At 47.6% G+C, this 21876-nt stretch overlaps 1 protein-coding gene across 1 annotated transcript; it reads left to right on the forward strand.

The window, feature by feature from the left end:
- Nucleotides 1-926: 926 nt before the first annotated feature.
- Nucleotides 927-21063, forward strand: LOC125445685 (cyclin-dependent kinase 11B-like). The gene is given in 21 exon segments (XM_048518915.1): nt 927-999; nt 2668-2795; nt 4238-4353; nt 4973-5097; nt 7596-7734; nt 9319-9494; nt 10544-10660; nt 11940-12035; nt 12122-12277; nt 12443-12508; nt 13210-13288; nt 13290-13389; nt 14403-14493; nt 14703-14824; nt 15346-15451; nt 16346-16467; nt 17255-17362; nt 17899-18015; nt 18194-18342; nt 19998-20187; nt 20753-21063. Coding segments are annotated over 20 exon segments (2379 nt in total). The 5' UTR covers nt 927-999; nt 2668-2684; the 3' UTR covers nt 20846-21063.
- The last annotated feature ends 813 nt before the right edge of the window (nt 21064-21876 follow it).

Below are 21876 nucleotides of genomic sequence, written 5' to 3' on the forward strand. Positions count from 1 at the left end.
TTAAGAGTTCTGTAGGTCCTTTAGTAAAATGAGACCTCTCTCACTACTGGCTGAGCTCTTGAGCCCCTACAGAATATTCACAAACATTTCAACTACGCGGAACGGCTTTCTCTCAATGTAAACTTGCTTGCTTCCACCAATAAAACTATAAGACCCAGTCTCTTGCACGCCACAACATCTTCCTCTGGATCTCCACTGACAGGCAGCAGGTTGGTGCTTAGATAGGCAAGTGGTTTGTGTGTGTCGGCAGGGTGAGCCAACCAGCATGACTTTTTCTCTGCCACAACATTGTCGTGCAGCTAGCGGGCACAACGCAGCCTCCAGAGGCAAGTGAGCTGGGCGGGTAGCTAAGAGTCATCCTTGCTGTTGTGTGGTCCATCAAAAAAGCCCAAGCACCACCAAGGATCTTCCAGCTGGAGGGCATCTTTGAGGTCATTTAGTCTGACCCGCTCTTCCACGCAGGAAATCCAGCACCTGAGCGTGCACAGATGCCTGTGCAGCCTCTGCCTTGAAGACCTCTGGCAGCAATGTAACCTCTGGAGTTCCCACTGCAGTTTCTCTACCTGCCCTGTGTCTGTGGAAGACAGTTCCTGCCAATGTCCTCCCTGCAGTGTTGACCTGCAGCTTCTTTCTGGTGGTGGACTGTTACGATGGCCGTTACAACGATCAATATAATGATGGCAATGGCCGTTATAACGAGGGCAGGCCAAAATCAAAATGGCTGCTCTCCATTTTTTCTCCCCTATAGCGGACGTGTAGAAAATATGGGTCACCCCAGTTTCCTTTTTTTTTTCTTTCAAAAATCAACTTGACTTGACACGCGCTGTTAACGTACCGCCATCATGAAGCTCTTGTGCTTTCTTCTCCTCCCTTTCTTGTATGGTCAAACCGTGCGCGCCCTCCAGCGGAAGTGACGCGTCAAGTGGGCGCCGCGGTTCCGGGCGTTCAATTTCCACCCGTGGGGTTGTGGAGGCGGCGACGCGAGTGGCCGGGGGAACGGTGAGAGGCGCGAAGGCGGCCGGTCTGGTGTCCCCCTTGCCGCTCTGGGGGGCCTGTAGGGCGTGGGAAAGGGGTAGGAAATGGGGGGCGTTTGGGGGACCGGGGAGGCTCCTCGCGGGGAGGCAGGCAGTGGCCAGGCCGCCTGTGGGATGGTGAAGCGGTCAAGCCCCTTCTTATAGTTTTGTGGCGGGGTCCCATTGGGCAGGGGGTGGGGAGTGTGTGAAGTCACTTCCGTCTCATGGATGTATAATCTCCAAAACTACTTCTTCTTAGCAACCTTGCAAACTGAATCAGTTTATACTGATATTTGATTGCTGAGTGGTGTGCGTGTGTGTGTAAGTGCCCCTACGTCGCTTCCATCTCGTGGCAACCCTGTGATTATATCAGTGATGGCGAATCTTTTCGAGACCGAGTGCCCAAACTGCAACCCAAAACCCACTTATTTATCGCAAAGTGCCAACACGGCAATTTAACCTGAATACTGAGGTTTTAGTTTAGAAAAAACGGTTGGCTCCAAGGTGCGCGTTACTTGGGAGTAAGCTTGGTGGTAGTCGGTGGCTTTGCTTTGAAGCAACTGTGCAACACTTCCAACAGGTGAATCACTACCCTAGGAGGGTTGACTCAGAAGCAAGCCCCATTGCCAGCAACTAAGCTTACTCCCAGGTAAAGGATCGCGCTTTAGTTCTTTGCATGAAAATCAGTGGGGTTTAACAGCGCATAACAGGGTTACCTACACTGCTTCCTCAAAACTAGATCTTAGGTTTAATGCTAATAATCGAGCCTAGCGGCCCAGGCTAGATGTGTGTGGGGGGGGGGCGACTCTGTTTGCGCGTGCCCACAGAGAAGGCTCTGAGTGCCGCCTCTGGCACCCGTGCCATAGGTTCGCCACCACTGGATTATATAATCTCTTAGCCGCCTTGCAAACTGCATGGCATAACTGATAGCACTGTTGTGATTATAAAATCGAGAAGAGCAGAATGAGTCTCCACTTTGGGGAGAAAAGGGTACAAATGGAGTCAACACAAGAAATAATTTTATTGGAAGCTGATGGTTTTTCTGGGCACCGCAATTTAAGAAGGATATTGGCAAGCTGGAATGTGTCCAGAGGAGGGCAACCAAAATGGTAAAAATTCTGGAATCCATGCCCTACAAAGAGAGACTGAGGGAGCTGGGGATGTGTAGTCTTGAGAAGCGAAGGTTAAGGGACGACATGATAGCCATGTCTAAATATTTGAAGGGATGCCATGTTGAAGAGGTAGCAAGCTTGTTTTCTGTTGCCTCAGAGACTAGGACAGGGAATAGTGGATTCAAGGTGCAGGAAAAGAGATTCCACCTAAACATTAGGAAGAACTTTCTGTCAGGACTGTTCAACAGTGGAACGCTTCCTCGGAGTGTGGTGGAGTCTCCCTCTTTGGAGGTTTTTAAAGAGAGTCTCGATGGCCATCTCAGGAGTGCTTTGATTGTGTGTTCCTGAATTGCAGGGAGTTGGACTTGATGGCCCTTGGGGTCTCTTCCAACTCTATGATTCTATGTGATCTATGTGATGTAAAAGCAGTGTACAGGGGTAGGGCAGAAGGTGAACCAGAGCCATCAGATGGACCACTGAAAAGAGCGGAGACGTGGGATGACGCAATAGCAGCCTCACTGGGTGGTTGTGTTCCCTTCTAGTGCCTTGTCTGACGCAAATGGGTGATGAAAAGGAATCTTGGAAAGTGAAAACGTTAGATGAGATTCTACAAGAGAAGAAACGCCGAAAGGAGCAAGAGGAGAAAGCAGACATAAAGCGCCTAAAAAATGTAAGCTGGCCCCTGGTGGTTCGGAGTAACAACAGAAAGATTAATTTCTTTGCTTTTGCACCAGCCAGGGCTGCTTCTGGGATTCTCAGCAATGGTCTTTAGAGCTTCTGTGTACTAAGAGAGGAACAACTCCTGTTAAGGTTGCTGTTTTAGTATTGGGTTCACTGATTATCAGTTGCTACTACAGCACTTGTGATTCGTGTATGGCCTGATTTGCACACCTGCTGTATCTTATCCGTTTAAGCCCATCAACCCCCAACTTGTTTGCTTACTAGTCTCTTCATTTAGGCATTGTTTGCTCCTCTCCAGTTAGCTTGTATGTTAAATCAGTATGTGTAGTAATGACAGCCAGCAAGGTGTAGTGGTTAAGAGTGGCAGACCCTAAACTGGAGATCCGGGATTAATTCCTCATTCCTCCACATGAGCTGCAGATTCTTATGTGGTGAACCAGATTTGTTTCCCTACTCCTTCACATGAAGCCTACTGGGTGACCTTGGACTAGTCCCAGTTCTCTCAGAACTCTCTCAACCTCACCTACTGCACAAGGTATCTATAATGGAAAGAAGAAGGGAAGGAGTGTGTAAATCGCTTTGAATCTCCTTATAGGAGTGAAAGGCAGGGCATAAATCCAAGCTTTTCTTCTAATTTTCCGGCTCCAGAAGGTCAGTCATGTAGGCTTGAACATAAGAGAGCGTGTGACATAAAAGTCTAGTCAAGAAACAATACTCGGTTGGAAATCCAACCCATCACATTACTGTAGTCTGGTTGTTCGCCCCCAAGATAAGTATGTTTGAGGAGCAGAGCACACAGATGACATCTTGTTCCTCTCCTCCTTTTGCTTTGTCCAACCTGCCTCTTTTCCCAAAATAGTGCTCTTTAATAAAAGTGCCATCCTAAACTAGCATAAGCTGTGTTTTTCTGTTAAATGATTATAATTCTGCAGCTGAAGAGGTTTGTCCAGCTTACATTTCGCATGCGTCCTGTACAAGAAGAAGAAGAATTTAGGTTTATATCCTCCCTTTCTCTCCTGTAGGAGACTCAAAGGGGCTTACAATCTCCTTGCCCTTCCCCCCTCACAACAAACACCCTGTGAGGTGGGCGGGGCTGAGAGAGCTCAGAACTGTAACTAGCCCCAAGGTCACCCATCTGGCATGTGTGGGAGTTCACAGGCTAATCTGAATTCCCCAGATAAGCCTCCACAGCTCAAGCGGCAGAGCGGAAGTCGAACCCGGTTCCTCCAGATTAGAATGCACCTGTTCTGAACCACAACACCACTGCTGCTCCTCTGTCCTTGCTAACCTCTGTCCTACAATGGTGTAGTGAAAGAAAAATTGTGGCTGATATTCTTATTCCAGAACAAGATGGGAAAATAGCTGAACAATTTGGAAATGGTGAAGCAAGCACGTTTCTTTTTTTCCCCCTCCCCCTTCACCCCAATGTAGTCTGATGATCGGGATTCAAAGCGCGATTCCCTTGAAGAAGGAGAGCTGAGAGATCACCGCATGGAAATAACGATCAGGAATTCCCCCTATAGGAGGGAGGATTCTATGGAAGACCGGTAAGAAACCCACAGCAAGAATAGTCTAAATAGGTCTCAGGGAAAATAACTTAATGAGATGCCCACCTCTGATCTAACTCATGAGCTCCACCCCTGTTTTTACTGTCATCATGCCCTGCATGATTTTAGAATACACTGGTAAGTGTTGCAGACAGCAGCCGGTGTTTTTGCTTGGTGGCGTGAATAAAGCGAGGAGTCACAGGTCCCAAAGGTATTGGACTTGTGTCTGGAAGACATGAGTATAGACCCCATCTGCGCTTGCTTGGGTGCCCTTGGATAAGTCACTGTCACTCTGCCCAGGCTACCTCTTGGGATTGTTGTGAGGATAGAATGGGGGAGAGGAGAACCCTGTACATTTATCTTTGAAGGGAGGCTGGGATATAAAAGTGATAAGTTGGAGATCGAAAGAATTTTGACATCATTTGGATAATTTCTCGCTCGCTCCTTCCTGGTAGGGAAGTGCAGGTAAAGCAGCTGATGAAACTTATCGTGCCAGTTGAAAATAACACCAACAGCGGAACGTAGCTGGGGAAGGCCAGCTTGTTCTGCCAGATCTAAGATATAAGCAATAATTTTGTCCTGTTTCTTCTGTGTTTGGCTCTGCCCATGCGTACCACAGGGGAGAGGAAGACGACTCCCTCGCTATCAAACCACCCCAGCAAATGTCGCGGAAGGAGAAAGCCCACCACAGGAAAGACGAGAAGAGGAAAGAGAAGCGAAGGCATCGCAGCCACTCAGCAGAAGGTGCTTCAGTCATTTCTTAGCTTTCTCTTGTTCGTGTTTTAGAACTGCTCGGCTAGCACTTGGGAAGCGATGGATCTTTGCAAGTGGGGCAATCCCTATATCAGTGGTGGTGAACCTTTGGCACTCCAGATGTTATGGACTACAATTCCCATCAGCCCCTTTCAGCATGGCCAATTGGCCATGTTGGAAGGGGCTGATGGGAATTGTAGTCCATAACATCTGGAGTGCCAAAGGTTCACCACCACGGCCCTATATCCTGCTGTGCAAGATGGTGATTGGTTTGTGCTTGTCTACAACACCCTTGTGCTGTGGGTGGTGTTCTTATGTTGGGGGGGGGGGCATGGCACTGGTTTGCTGACGAGCTGCTCTCTCTTTGTGTTCCCTTCCACAAGGTGTCAGGCACCCACAGAGCACTTTCTCTGTTTATTTATCTGTTTCAGTCCTCACTGTAAATAAGATAAGGACAGCCATATTAGAAGAAGAAGAAGAGTTTGGATTTATATCCCCCCTTTCTCTCCTGCAGGAGACTCAAAGGGGCTGACAATCTCCTTGCCCTTCCCCCCTCACAACAAACACCCTGTGTGAGAGAGCAAGGTGGGAGCTGAGAGAGCTCCAGAAAAAAGCAGGTGACTAGCCCAAGGTCACCCAGCGCTGGTATGTGTGGGAGTGTACTTGGGTTAATCTGAATTCCCCAAGATAGAAGCCTCCAGCCAGCTCAAGCGGCAGGAGCTGGGAATCAAACCTGGTTCCTCCAGATCAGAGTGCACCTGCTCTTAGCCACTGCTCTTAGCCACTACGCCACTGCTGCTCCTATTAGACCATCAAGCTTAGTCCTGTGTACGAGGATGTCGTCCAGCTTGCCAGAATTTGAGGGCAGGGTTAGTAGAAAAAAATGTGTGCCATGTTGAATGTGGCACGTGAATTTGTGGGCTCCTCTGCAGAGGGCAATGGCTGGATTCTTACCAGTTGGCACATCAGGTTTTGATGCATCCAATGGGAGAGGCTCTCCCAAATGACAGGATAACCAGCTGGTATGAAAAACGAGTGAGTTAGGGCAGCTGAGTGACAAGAAACAAATCTCAGCCATGCTGCCTCTTTTGGAAGAGGGCTTTTGCCACATGGTAGGCGTTTGCAGTCTTGTTCCTTTGCCCAAATAGAAATTGACGAATGCCAAAAGCACAATGACGTTAAATCTTACAAGCATAGCTGGAGCAGAGTAATTTTCCCTGTGGCAGAACCGAATGCCTGAAGGTGAACAGAGGTGTGTGTGTGTGTGTGTGTGTGTGTGTGTGTGTGTGTGTGTGTGTGTGTGTGTGTGTGTGTAATCTTGTAAGCAGAATAACGAGCAGAATGTAGCTTGTGTGTTACAATTTGGTTGCCAATAACAAGCACAGTTTACAGTATTAAACTTTACTCGGAGACTTTTACATAGCTTTAGTTAACAGAACACTGAACAGCATCTTTCCTCAGCAGAGTCAGAGCGCTACAGTTTCCAACTGTCGCTTTTAGAATGTTCACTGAGCTCTCCCAGAATTCCATGCCTGCTGCGTGCAAGGCTGTCAAATCCAGCAATGGCCAGGATTGCTGTGAATCGTTATGCAAAGCCTCTACAAAATCCCATGCTTAACAGAAGTACAATGATGTAATCTCAGGAAATCTGCCAGGTATATCATGGCACAGGAGAGAAATTCTTCAAACTCATTCTGTTCAAACAGTCAGTTTTTCTAAGGGCAGAATGCAGAATGTCAATGCCTTTGGCTCCTGAGCTGGTTACCATGCTGTTAAATCCCCCATAGATTTCTAAAGGAGAAAGGTGGGTGGTTTGATATTCTGTTTCATTTGCTGCTACACCAGAATAAAAACCTAAAAATGTTTGTGGGCTTCTTGGCATCTGCCAGAGCCTATTCTATTTTAGAACTGACTCCTCATACCTTGTGGAATTAGGTCTGTGAATAGGCAAGGGGTCATAATCCTTGGAGGTTTTTAGGAAGCACACTGTATGTTTTATTCGCCATGGGTTTCGACGGCAGTTTGAGCTGCGGGCAGTTTTTTCCACATTGGGCGTGTTGATGAAGGTTTTATTTTTACTATGGATGGCTGTAATTTAGAATTAGAATCGTAGAGTTGGAAGAGACCACAAAGGTCTAAGGTACCAAACTGAGTTTGGTATTCTGTTTCAACAGTGGCCAGCTGGGTGCCTCTGGAAGTTGCCAAGCAGGGTACGCAAGCGGTGGCCGCTTCCTTTTGTTTCTTCCAACACCAGCCAGTAAGGTATACTTCCTCTGTACATTGAGGCTCTATTTAGCAGTGTTGGTTACTGACTGTACTCAGATACAGAGGCCGAGTCTCGTTCATTTTGAAAGTCTTAAGTAGCTAATCTCAGCCCTGGTGGTTGATTTTTCTTGCCTACCTGGGGAAATAAGTTTCTTCACATCTTCATTCTTTCTTTGTGGAGGGGTACAGGTAACAGTTTGGCCTTTTCTTTGTATCTTCATTAGGGAAGCATGCTAGGGTGAAAGAGAAGGAACGTGAGCACGAACGTAGGAAAAGGCATCGAGAGGAGCAGGATAAGGCCCGCCGTGAATGGGAAAGGCAGAAAAGGAGGGAGCTGGCTAGGGAACATTCCAGGAGAGAGAGGTAAACCCCTTTGCCAAATATATCCTTTCAGCAAACCATGGTTTATAAACTGATTTGATCAAACCCCGGTTAGCTATGACATCTGAATGCAGACTGTCCAACAAACCAAGGGGGAGTTTGCTTAGCACTGAACTGGGATTTCAAACTAGGGTTTGCCGCTGGCTTGCTGTCCATGGTTTTGTGCTAATTTCAGTTTGTTTGCATTGTCCAGACTCACAAACACCAGTCCTTTGATTTCAGAGTCAGCAGAACAGGGAAGTTTCCCTCCATGCTGAAAGTCTGGAAAGGGACCAAAATCAGACAAACCAGGGTTTACACACAAATGGGCTTGTTACTTAAAATTTGACTGGCCAGAGTTTGTTACAAATCATGGTTTGGCATGACATCTGAACCCAGCCTAGCTGTCTGGCAGCAGTAAAAATGCTCCTGAGATCTGCTGATGTGTGATAATTACCTAACAATGTAAACTAGCACTCCTCTGGGTTTTTTTAAACAATGTAAACAAAAGTTCAAGTATCATTTGAGCTGCATGGGCATTGTAATTCCCTGAAATGTTGGGGAAACTGCTGAATCGCTGTTGGCTGCAGAGGTCGGTTTGCTCAGAATTTTGGCTTTCAAAAAAGTTTCTAGTCCTGTATGCCTGGCGAACTCTCAGGCAGATAAGTTGCTGAATGAGGTTTACAGCGGCTGATGCGTTGAGCTTCAGTGATCAGGAGTAAATAGACTGAGGTCCTAGTAAGAAAAGTTTCATTCGGGTGTCACCTGTGCCATGAACTTCGAGTGTAGCCTGTCTCTCTCAGCCCCTGAGAGACCATCTGCTGTTACAACTTGGCAGAGTTCTACCTTGCCCACTATTGCTATAGGAATAAATTCATTACAGTTTTTTTAAGCAGTTAAACTCAATGGGGGTTAGCAGTTCCCTTCTGAGCCACTCTGCTGCTCCTGTGGGTGGAAGGAGGCTTTTAGATCCATTATCTCAAACTCAAATTAAATCTGGCTGTTTTTTACAAATAAAGATATTATACATATATTCTTCTATTTAAGATAACTTGGGTTCATTTGTAACCCCCCATGGACAACAAAAAAAGTTGAGAACGAGTGTTATATATGGGGTTGAAGCAAATATAATGTAAATAGAATGGTGTATGTACACATATATAAAAAATATCACAAATAGAAGAATATATGTATAATATCTTTATTTGTAAAAAACAGCCAGAGTGCAACAGATGTTATTGGAGTTTGAGATACCGGTAGTTTATGCACTCCTGCACTCATTATCATTATTTTGGATTTGGGCCTTTAGATCCAGCCATGAAGGTTTCAGTCCAGCTCCATTCTTAACACATCTGTTTTTGTAGTTGGCATAAATATGAAGCCTGTGGATGATTGAAGTATTTTTGTTGTCAGGATAAAGAAGATACCTTAAAAATATCCACTTATCCAGTTTAGTTTGTTTTCTCTTTGGCTGATCAAATGCCCAGCCCTCACTATTTCTCGCCATGAAAAGTTTTCTTTTTTTAAAAAAAGTTGCTGATGGTTTTCTGAATGAGCGAAAAACCAAACCTTTCCGTTTGGATTAAGTGCTAACGAAAATAACACAGGTCCGCGCAACCTTCGTAGGGACCGCCTGGAGCAGCTTGAGCGAAAACGGGAACGAGAGAGGAAAATGAGAGAGCAGCAGAAAGAGCAGCGGGAAATGAAAGAACGGGAAAGGCGAGCGGAAGAGAGGCGGAAAGAACGGGAAGCCAGGCGAGATAGTAAGTGCCCTGTTTCTCCGAAAATAAGACAGTGTCTTATATTAATTTTTGCTCCCAAAGATGCGCTATGTCTTATTTCCAGGGGATGTCGTATTTTTCCATGAAGAAGAATTCACATTTGTTGTTGAACAAAAAAAATGAACATTTATTATATACTGTACAGTAGTTGTCATCACAAACCAGTCTGTTGAGGTGGGGCCAGGCGAAGCAGGAAGGGGGAGGGGTTCGGGGTGCACATGTTTCCAAACAAAAACTTTGCTACCGCTACACCTTACTTTCGGGGGATGCCTTATGTTTAGCACTTCAGCAAAACCTCTGGTATGTTTTATTTTCAGGGGATGTCTCATTTTTGGAGAAACAGAGTAGCTCAGAGGGCCCGTTACTGCAGGAATCTGCTGCTCCTTCATGGCATGTTGGCTTGGGGCAAATGCATTCTGTAGAATACTGTCCGGGTGGCATCTTAGTCACCAGAAGTGCAGTAAAACCTGGTGCATCGTTTTGACTGTTCAAGTCATCTGTTTAGGAGTCTTTGCTTCCATTTGAAACTAAGGCTGATTCCGCATGGGCCAAAAACAGCGGTGTGAAAACAGTGTGAAAACGGTAAAAACCCTTTTACACCATTTTAAACCCTTTTACACCATTTTCACACCGTTTTCACACTGCTGTTTTTGGCCCATGCGGAATCAGCCTTAGAAAAGCAAATCAGTGGTGATACGCCGGGCAATTGGTAGTTCCTGTTCCAATGCATCATCTAACTGCTTTCCTTTAACACTCTGACTTTCTGGGCGTTCTTTCTGATAGCTAGAGGGCATTCCGTAAGCGTGGGAGGTTTTTGACTCTTTCCTTTAAAATATTTATATGCTGCTTTTCCCAGAATGGCTCAGGGCAGTGGAGAATCTGGTTCTGTAATGGGACTTGTTACAGCTCTGCGGAGTGGTCTGCAGATTGATCTTGACAGTGGGACAGTTTAGTGTGTGTTACAGGGAGCCCGGAAGAGGGGGCAGTGTTTCAGATCCATCCCAGTAAGCTGTCTGCCTTGTCTCTGCCAGTTTCAGCACATCACAGAACAGTGAGAGAGGAATACAGCGAGAAAGGCAGAGTCTGGAGCCGCAGCCCCCTCCGGCAGCAGCGGGAGAAACTAGAACAAGGGGAGATCCGAAAGCCAGGTAACAGTGAAATCTCAAGAAACGTGCCCTGACAGGGTGGCATGGCGTTCGATTACCTTCAAAACGGGTCTTGGCAAAAGTTCCTAAGCAGATCAGTCAATCCTGACATCCAGATTGCAAAATGTCAGTCCTGCTGTATACGACATTGGTCAGGTCACACCTGGAGTTCTTTGCGGAGTTCTGGAGACCTCACTTCAAAAAAGATGTGGGCCGATTGGCACAGGTGCAGAGGAGAGTGATGGGGATAATTGGGGCCTGGAGACTAAGCCCGATGTGGAAAGGCTGAGGGGACTTGGGAATGTTTAGACTGGAGAAGAGGAGATTGAAGGGAGACATGGTCGCTCTCTATATTTATTTGAAGGGCTGTCATTTAGAAGAGGGCAGGGAGCTGATCCTGGTGGCAGCAGAGGATAGAGCTCTCAAAACAGAGGCCTGGAGAGGGGGTGGGGCAGAAATGACGCCTGGGGCAACACCTTCTCTGGCCACCCCCCTTCCCCCTGTGCCCCACCTACCTTAGCTGGCGGGAGCCTGCTGCGGTCCGCCCCTCAGCCCGGCCCCACCAGACTGCTTCTTCGGCCGACAGAGGGCCCAATTTTCCGTCCCCCCCACATAAACAGCTGGCATGTGCCCGGGGACACGTGACCCCACCTGTTCCCGTGAGTGCTCTGCCTCTGTCTTGAGTCATAGATTCAAATTATGTGTGGAAAGAATATTAGACTGGATATTAGAAATTGTTTTCAGTAAGAGTTGTTCGCCAGTGGAATTGGCTGTCTAGGAAGGTGGTGAACTTCCCCTCCCTGGGAGTCTTCAAGCAGTGGCTGGACAAACACTCATCAGGGACACATTAGACTGAACCTGCATTGAGCAGGAGATTTAGACCAGATGGCCCGTGTGGCCCGTTCCAACTGTATGATTCTGTGAAATCACAGGTAATCAGAATTTGGGCTAATAATAATTACATTCCTAATAATAGTGAGAGAAGTATTGGAACTGGCCGTCCTGAATTTGGATAACCTTTGTGCAGAAATCCAGTGTTTTGAATATAAGAGTTCACACAGGCCTGCTTGTGGTTCCCTTAGTTCACAGGTGTCAAACTCGCGGCCCTCCAGATGTTATGGACTACAGTTCCCATCATCCCCTGCCAGCATCATGCTGGCAGGGGATGATGGGAACTGTAGTCTCTGGAGAACTCTTAATTATTACCTATAAATAGATAGTACATCTGGGAGGAAGCATTTCCCAAAGCCCATTCACCCACTGCTGGTCTTTTTCAAAACAGTCAAAGAGGAAAAGCCAGAAGAGAGAGACCCCCTTTCAGATCTGCAGGATATCAGCGACAGCGAGCGGAAAACTAGCTCAGCAGAGACGTCATCAGGTACGCTGCTTATGCCCACTGAAGTCACAGAGTTCTGACCAAGTGTTCGGCTCTACACTGCTGATTCTCCTTTCCACTTGCTGCAGGGGAAACGGGCTCCGGTTCAGAGGAGGAGGAAGAGGAAGAAGAGGAGGAAGAGGAAGAGTCCAGCAGCGAGGAATCGGAAGAGGAGGAGGAAGAGGAAGAAGAGGAGGAAGAAGAGACGGGGAGCAATTCTGAAGAAGTCTCCGAACAGTCTGCTGGTAAATGGCAGAATCACCCAAAGGGCACACTGAGGCACTCTTTGACTTTACGGATGAAGTAATCAAAATCCAAATCATTCCGCCATGTAAAAATTGCTGCTCTGTTTCCTTATTTTTACAAGGTATGTCAACGAAGCCCATTTTTCCCCCCATTTTGTCTTACAGAAGAGGTGAGCGAAGAAGAAATCAGCGAAGAGGAAGAACGGGAGAATAGCGACCACATCCCATTTGGTAAGAGGCACATCCTAAATTCAATTCAGATCTCTCTGCCCCTTGCTTTTAAGCAGTGCCTTTCGAAAAGCTCATTTTGGGAAGATCTCCCCGGAGTTCGTACATTAAGATCAGAGGTTTCTTTCAGCAGCTGTTCATTGTTGTGGCAGATGGATTAGCCTCCCTTCTACGTCTTCCTCCTGTTCTTTCCACAAGGAGCTTTGGGAGGGGTTTTTCTCCCCTTTCTCACAACAACCCTGTGGGGAGGGTTAGGGAAAGGGGCTAGGTTAGAGCAATCAGTGAAATTCACCGCTGAATGGGGATTTACACCTGGGTCTCTCAGATCCTGCTCTGACCTAACAGCTAAACCAGAGTTCTACAACCTGCAGCTCTCCAGGTGTTCATGAACTACAAATCCCATCAGCCTGGCAGGGGCTGATGGGAATTGTAGTCCATGAACATCTGGAGAAAACTTGAGTCTGAACCTGAGCTAAACCATTCTTGCTCGAAGGTAGCTAAGCTGCCAAGTTTGTCAGCTTCGTGATTTGTTTCCTTCAACCCAGACCTTAACCCATCTGGATTAGCCCCCTTAATTCTTTTGGATAGCTGCCGCTTAAGTTGGGGGGGGGGGTGTAGTGCTCAGAAACGGGCTTTCTCTCCAAAGGCGTCGAGAGATCCTAACCTGCCGCCTGTTTCCATGAGGTTGATTCTAACCTTTGAAGTTGCAGAGTCGAGGTTCGATCGAGACTCGGTGGGAAGCAGCGAGGAGGAGGAGAAGAGGAGGTAAGCTGAGGGCCAGCTGATCCAACGCCATGACAGAGGGAGACTACATCCCCTATTCCCCCGTATCGTCGCCCGTGGAGCTGAAGCAGGAGCTGCCCAAGTACCTGCCTGCCCTTCAGGTGAGGGGAAGGTCTTTTGCTTGCCTCCGTCCTCTGCCAGCGGTGCCATCGCTGAAGGAACAAGCCAGCATGACGTAGTGGTTAAGAGCAGGTGGACTCTAATTTGGAGAATTGGGTTTGATTCCCTTCTCCTCCACATGAACAGCAGCAGACTCTTATCAGGTGAACTGGGTTTGCTTCAGTGCTCCTACTTAGGAATCAAACCTGGCTCTCCAGAGTAGAGTCTACCTCACTTGTGACGGAGTGGGGAATCAAACCTGGTTTCCCAGATTAGGGTCCACTGCTCTTAAGCACTACACCATGCTGGCTGTCGTAATGTTTGTGATGGTATCCTTGATAAGTATACCAGACAATCAGCACCAAATGAAATCTTAGGAAATTAAGTTGCTGAATGAGGCGAGTTTTCAGATCCTTGGCGATGCATGATGTGTTCCTTCTTTAATCAAAGGGCAAGGTGGGATGCGGGGATTCAAACCTGCCTGTCTTCACCTTCTGATATGTTAATGGACCCTTTTCCTTCATTTTCCTTTGATGCTTGTAATTGTAGCAAACTAGGAGCAACCCCGGCTTCTTCCCAGCGGGAGGATATGGCAGGTGACTGAGATGCTCAACTCCCAAGCATCTCTCTTTCTGTTGTATTATTCTCACATTCCGTGGGAAACAGGGAGGGGGGATTCATGGCGGGAACTCTGGGAAAATAAAGGCAACTGTATTTTCATGGTCTGGCAGAACTGGCTTTCTGAACGCCATGTACTTGCTGTTATCAATAAAGACTCCTGATCTGGCTGCCAGAGTGCGCTTATTGACTAGTCTCAAGACCTGACAACCTGATCCTTTCAACGGGAGCTGCCAGGAATTGAACTTGGAATTTCTGAAAGCAAAGCCAGTTTTCTGAGCCACCATCCCAGGCTCAGACACCCTACATATTACATTGTCGGGAGTCCGTAAAGGTTGCATAATAGTGCAGAATTGATTCCCTCCTGCCCATTGATATTTCTCCCCTTTTTCTCCAGGGCTGTCGTAGTGTGGAGGAGTTCCAGTGTTTGAACCGAATAGAAGAAGGAACGTACGGCGTGGTGTACAGAGCCAAAGACAAAAAGACAGGTCGGTCTCCCTTTGGCAATACCACATGGGGGGGGGGGGTTGAAATTTCAACCGATCTGGAATTTTTTTTGGCAGCCTTAACGCCTGTTGGTTCTCTGTTACCTCCATCTGAAAAACGGGAGTCGTTTTGGCCCACCTTGCAGGAGTGTTGAGGAGGCTGACCGCAACAAAGGCTAGAGAAATAACGCCGCTGCCTCTTTTTTTTCCAGATGAGATTGTAGCCTTGAAGCGGCTGAAAATGGAAAAGGAGAAAGAAGGTTTCCCCATCACATCGCTCAGGGAAATCAACACCATCCTGAAAGCACAGCACCCAAACATCGTCACTGTCAGGGTAAGGCCACTGGCCCTTGGTTTTGGGGGGTTTGCCTCTATCTGTCTTTTTCTTTGCAAATGGCATTTTTGCAGCGACATGGCGAGAAGTCAGGTCCTTGCCCTCGAAGAACCTATGCAACTTGGAAGGCAGAGGCTGGAGGCGAGAGTACAATTCTTGAGTCCTGTTGATTGGGTCGAAGGCAGTATGGAAAGGCTGACAGGACCTTCTTCTGCGATTACCCTCCCCACCTTCCTGGCTGTACCTGTCTAGTCACCACCTTGCTATCTTTTCAGACACCGAGTTCAAATGATATTTCCCCAGACTTTTGCTCTTCGTTGATTGACTGGATTCCATTACCCTGATGCAGTTTTCTCTGCTGCGCGGCGTCCCGTTAATCTTAACTGAATTCGATCGCAGGTGTTTTCCTCCTGACGGCTTCAATTGAGTTGTCGGCCGTCTCCTGGGACCGCGGCGGGTCCCAGAGCAGGCGAGAGCGTTGCAAATAAACAATCACAATCGCATCTTGTTTTGGATTTCAGGAAATTGTCGTCGGCAGCAACATGGACAAAATCTATATTGTCATGAATTATGTAGAGCACGACCTCAAGAGTCTGATGGAAACGATGAAGCAGCCGTTCTTGCCAGGTGAGCTGGTTTCTCCGCTTCGGAACGCTCAGTAAACTCCCCCTGCCAGGATGGGAAACTCAGCCTCTGCGTAGCCCACTGGACTTGCTCAGTATCCCCCCCCCCCCCAATCTAGGTTGGCCTGGGCTGCTGGGCTCAATTATTAGCATTAAACCTAAGACCTGGTTTGGGGTAAGCAGTGTAGGTAACCCTGTTCAGTGCTGTTAAACCCCACTGATTTTCATGCGAATAATTAAAGCGTGATTCTTTACCTGGGAATAAGCTCGGTTGCGGGCAATGGGGCTCGTTTCTGAGTAAACCCTCCTAGGGTCATGATTCACCCGTTGGAAGAGTTGCACGGTTTTGCCAGTCACAATCCCTCAAGGGAGGAGCGGGAGGGGGCCCGGCATCTGGACATGACACACCCACCCTAGAGGAGGGAGAGGGGAGGGAGGGAGGGAGGGAGGGAGGGAGGGAGGGAGGGAGGGAGGGAGGGAGGGGGAGGGGTGGCATGCAAGGGAGGGGAGGAGGCCCGGCATCTGGACATGACACACCCACCCTAGGAGGGGAGGGAATGGAGGGAGGGGTGGCATGCAAAAGAGGGAAGGAGAGGGGGCCGGCATCTGGACATGACACACCCACCCTAGGAGGGGAGGGAATGGAGGGAGGGGTGGCATGCAAGAGCGGGGGAGGAGGGCCGGCATCTGGACCTGACAAAGTACACCCACCCTAGCAGGGGAGGGAATGGAGGGAGGGGTGGCATGCAAGAGAGGGGAGGGGGCCGGCATCTGGACCACTGCCAGCCCTTCTTAGCTTCTGAAATCCGATGAGATCCAGATTTTATGGCATTGTCAGGTCTAGTGGAACTCTTCTTTTATGCCCATCCCGCTGTGATCCTTTGCTGGTTTGTTTCAGGTGAAGTGAAAACATTGATGATCCAGCTACTACGGGGAGTCAAACACCTTCATGACAACTGGATTCTGCACCGAGACTTGAAGACTTCTAACCTGCTGTTGAGCCATGCTGGCATCTTAAAAGTGAGGGCCTGAATATATCTTTCTCTGAGCGGGGTGCAGACAAAGTTCACGGACTCTTCCATATGAACTCATTCCGATACAGTTTGCAAGAGGACCTACACTGAATCCTCACTGCGAACACTCTCTCATCACTGCTTGTTCAGTGCATAACTGAATTGTGGAACTCACTACCACAAGTATTGTCGAAGGCTTTCACGGCCGGAGTCAACTGGTTGTTGTGGGTTTTCTGGGCTGTGTGGCCATGGTCTGGTAGATCTTGTTCCTAACGTTTTGCCTGCATCTGTGGCTGGCATCTTCAGAGGTGTATCACAGGGGGAGGTCTATTACACACTGTGTCCAGTGTGTCACACCCGGAAAACCCACAACAATCACTACCTCTAGGTTTACTGGCATTAAGGAAAATGTCAAAGTATCTACGATGGCTAAAGGGAGCTTCTGTATTCAAGGAAGCATATCTGAGTCCCAGGTGCCTAGAGCTAGACAGTAGGGGATGCCAGTGGAGAGGCATACTTGATTGGCCCCCCTGTTGGAAACAGGATGCTGGGCTCGGTAGAATCTCGATTGAATCCAACAAAGCAGTTGTCCTGTTCCTGAGCCTTACGTTGCAAAAGCTTGCTTATAAACACAAAGAGCAAGAAGTGGGATGTCATTTGATTTTTCTTGCTCTGTTTGTAGGATGTCGTTTGATTTTTGCCCCAAGGCCAGTGACTGTGAAAATAGGTAAAGAATGGGATGGACATTGGGGCCGATCCAGTGGAGTAATTTCTCTGTTCTCCTCTTGCTTAAGGTTGGAGACTTTGGGCTGGCCCGCGAATATGGGTCACCTTTGAAACCGTATACACCCGTCGTCGTGACGTTGTGGTACAGGGCTCCAGAGCTCCTGCTGGGAGCCAAGGTATGTAACTTACATTCCTACCTGTCTGGGAGCTTAAAAGGTCACTTGTTCATTATTCCTTTCTTAAGGAAAAAAATACTTTGGGGGCTAAGTGCGCTAAGCACTTCTCTCTGAAGTCTCTGCCCCACCCACCTCCAGGTGTCTGCTGTGGGGAGAGGAAGGGAATCTGTAAGCCTCTTTGAGACTCCTTAAAGGTTGAGAAAAGCGGGGTCTAAATCCCAACTACTACTACTCTTCCCCTTCCTCCTCCTCTTCCTCTTCTTCCTTTTCCTGTTCCCCTATAAACACAGATTCCCTTAAATCCAAAGGCTCGTGTGATTTAATCTAGAGCCCACTGCTTTCCCTTACGGCATCCATAATTCTCTCCTCCAGTGCCAAACAAATAAATCAACCTTCTTCCTGTCGAGCTCATGGAAATGTTGCCTCTCCTTAGCTGTTCCATCCCGCAGTTTATTGCCTTTTCCCTCTTCTTCTCCCTAAGGGACAGTAACCAAATCTTTGCTCTCTCTCCCCCCACTCCCGATCTTTTTTTCCAGGAATATTCCACAGCCATCGACATGTGGTCCGTGGGTTGTATATTTGGAGAGCTCCTAACTCAGAAGCCACTTTTTCCGGGGAAGTCAGAAATCGACCAAATTAACAAAGTTTTCAAGGTAAAGAAGGTTCCTTATTCCTTTGCTCATGAATTCACCCAACCGAATTCCCCTCTCCTCTTTTCCTGTCTGTTTTTTCCAAAAGCACTAACCATGGTTCTTTTTAAGAATAAAAACACCAGCGTTTGAAGCTGGGAGGAGGCTCCTCGTCGTTAAAGCTTTGTCGTTTCCTCTGAAGGACTTGGGAACCCCGAGTGAGAAGATCTGGCCTGGGTATAACGAGCTGCCAGCAGTGAAGAAGATGACCTTCACGGAGTACCCGTACAATAACCTCCGCAAGAGGTTTGGGGCTCTGCTGTCCGACCAGGGATTTGATCTCATGAACAAGTGAGTAGTCCTGTGTCCAACAGTGGGGGGGTGAGGTGGGGGGAGCAGAGGTAGAATTGTCATTTGGCGAATTGAGAGCCTGTGTGATGTGTTGCATTCAAGCTCAAGCCCCACCCCTAGATGCCCTTCGGCCAATCCCACTCTCTGTAGAGCCAGTTTGGTGTAGTGGTTAAGAGCCGCGTACTCTAATCTGGAAAACTGGGTTTGATTCCCCACTCCTCCACCTGAACGGCAGATTCCGATCTGGATAATCATTTGATTCCCCATTCCTCCAGGTTGCAGGGGACTTTAATTTGGAGAACGAGGTTTGAGTCCCCACACTTCCTCATGAGTCGCAGACTCTAATCCAGAGAGCCAGGTTGGATTCCCCACTCCTCCATGTGAGCAATACACTCCAATCTGGAGAATTTATATGCAGGATTTCAAATTCCCTACGTTTAAGCCAGAGATGCGCACATTTCCTTATTTATAATCCAGGGAATTTCGCCCTGCACCAGTAGCAGCAGGTTATCAGTAATCTCTCCCAAAGCATGTACCCATGTAGTGTCTCTTGGATCAGTAGGGCTACTCCTGAGCATTCAGATAGCTCTTAAGCCATCTTGGAAGAATATTTTCCATTGATTGACCCCAGATGTCATCACTCGAGAATCTGTCGCCCGGGCGTGAAAGCAGCGTATGAAATCGTGCTAAGTGAACACTTTGCAAAATCGTCCGGGGCGGTGTCTGACTCAGATCTCGCTCAGCCTTCTTCCCCCCTGAGGTCCCTGCCGCTGTTCAGTCCAATGAGCAAATCTGGGTTGAATGAGAATTGTTTATGGCAGTACAGCCCTGCGTAGATAAGCCTGTGCGGTTTGCAATCCTCCATAAGAAGAACATAAGAACATAAGAACTAGCCTGCTGGATCAGACCAGAGTCCATCTAGTCCAGCATTCTGCTACTCGCAGTGGCCCACCAGGTGCCTTTGGGAGCTCACGTGCAGGATGTGAAAGCAAGGGCCTTCTGCTGCTGCTCCTGCTCCTGAGCACCTGGTCTGCTAAGGCATTTGCAATCTGATTTGCAATCAAGGAGGATCAAGATTGGTAGCCATAGATTGACTTCTCCTCCATAAATCTGTCCAAGCCCTTTTTAAAGCTATCCAGGTTAGTGGCCATCACCACCACCTGTGGCAGCATATTCCAAACACCGATCACACGTTGCGTGAAGAAGTGTTTCCTTTTATTAGTCCTAATTCTCTCCCCCCAGCATTTTCAATGAATGCCCCCTGGTTCTAGTATTGTGAGAAAGAGAGAAAAACTTCTCTCTGTCAACATTTTCTACCCCATGCATAATTTTATAGACTTCAATCATATCCCCCCTCAGACGTCTCCTCTCCAAACTAAAGAGTCCCAAACGCTGCAGCCTCTCCTCATAAGGAAGGTGCTCCAATCTGTCAATCATCCTCGTTGCCCTTCTCTGCACTTTTTCTATCTCTTCAATATCCTTTTTGAAGGATATCCTTTTTTATCCTCCATAAGGCTTCATCCTGATAGAGCAGGGGGGACGAATGGTCTGAGACCCGCTGTCTGGCTGGAGACTTCTCGTATTCACATCTCTTGAGGGGTATCTTCTGTGGGGTTCCTATCAACCTTTCTGCCCTCTTACGGCTCATTTCCCAGGTTCCTGACATACTACCCAGGCAAAAGAATCAATGCGGAAGACGGCTTGAAGCACGAGTATTTCCGAGAGACCCCTTTACCTATCGACCCATCCATGTTTCCAACGTGGCCAGCCAAAAGCGAGCAGCAACGGGTGAAACGTGGGACGAGTCCACGGCCTCCCGAGGGGGGTTTAGGGTACAGCCAGCTGGTACGTGTTTTTCTCACGGTTGCGTAAGTCCAGTAGTTGAATGTCCTGATTATTTCAGCTTTCCAAACAACAGCTTGTAAATTGTATGGATGTTGAACCAGCAGGGCATATAGGTTAGAGCAGTGGTGGCAAACCTTTGGCACTCCAGATGTTATGGACTACAATTCCCATCAGCCCCTGCCAGCATGGCCAATTGACCATGCTGGCAGGGGCTGAAATGAAATTATCCATCTGGGCTCTGGGATTCACCACGAGGAATAGAGCGTCAGAGTTGGCCCAGGGAGACTTGAACTGAAGTACTTGGACCGGCTTGAAAAATCTCCCTGCCCTTGATTGCCAGCAGGTGGCGCTGTTGTTTCATGGAATGCTTTAGTTCACAATGACCCAGGTTTCTCTGCTGAGGGGCTCATGACTTCAGTGAAATTCACCTCTGAACTCAAAACCTCATTCACATTTATGGGCAATAGTGGGATGGATTTGAAAACCTCTTCAAGAGGCCAACTCCTGCATCTGTAACTCCTGCTGCCCAAACATTCCAACTGTTGACGTGTGTTTTCCTTTTTAGGGTGACGACGATCTGAAGGACACGGGTTTCCACTTGACAACCACAAACCAAGGGGCATCAGCTGCCGGCCCAGGTTTCAGTTTGAAGTTCTAAGCGGACGGCAAAACGGGTCGAGAAACAGACAGTGGGAAGCCAAAGCGGTGAACGTTTCACCCTTTGCCGGCACAGTTGGCAAGAACTCCTGTTTTGTTCCTCCTGTTTTGGAACCTGCTGCTTTATTGCCTGCGGAACATTGCCTGTGAGCGGAAAGGCTTCCCCCCCTGTCCGGAATGCAATACGGTGTTCCGTTTGGAGGATCGGAATTAATCCCCCAAAAAAGCCAAGGACTCTTCTAAAGCAAAACAAACAAACTTGAATTCAGTTTTAGAACTGTTTTTTTTTTCCTCCTTTATTTTTGAAACTCTTTGTTTTGGTTGGTGTCTTTTCGTTTGTAAATTTGTAGAATAAAAAAAAATCCCTTTTAAATTGTTTAAATTTTATGTAAAGGATGTTCCTTTTTTCACAAGCATCAGGTTTAGGGAAGGACCACTATTTTTGCACAAAGCTTTACATTTTTTTCCCCTCCACCCCTCTCATATTCAGTAATGTACCATATTGTATTGTCGAAGGCTTTCACGGCCGGAATCACTTGGGTGCTGTGTGGTTTCCGGGCTGTATGGCCGTGTTCTAGCAGCATTCTCTCCTGACGTTTCGCCTGCATCTGTGGCTGGCATCTTCAGAAGATGCCAGCCACAGATGCAATAGATCTTGCCAATGCCAAACCCTTGAAAACCCGAAAACCAACTAAACCTGTCTATATTCCTCTGTACCAAGGTGGCCTTTCTCAGTTTCATCACTGAAAATTGAAATACAATATCCATTAGGAGTTTCTTCTTATGAGAGGAAATGTGGTTTCCAGCCACGGGTTTTTATTATTCAAAGAGAACTGGTCTGAAAAAAAGCCGCTTTAGTGAGAGTGGACTGAATTAAACTCTTGCCTGTAGTTATTTATAACGGATTGAGGCAAAAATCGCTCAACTGTATCATGTTCTAAAAGGTTATATGATCTAAACCAAAAAATGACGGTGACTTTTTTTTAACGTGTATCTTTCTGGGAAAAGATTTTGATAAGTCTGTGGGAAGAG

Source organism: Sphaerodactylus townsendi, linkage group LG16 (assembly GCF_021028975.2).
Source record: "Sphaerodactylus townsendi isolate TG3544 linkage group LG16, MPM_Stown_v2.3, whole genome shotgun sequence".
NCBI classification, from domain to species: Eukaryota; Metazoa; Chordata; class Lepidosauria; order Squamata; family Sphaerodactylidae; genus Sphaerodactylus; species Sphaerodactylus townsendi.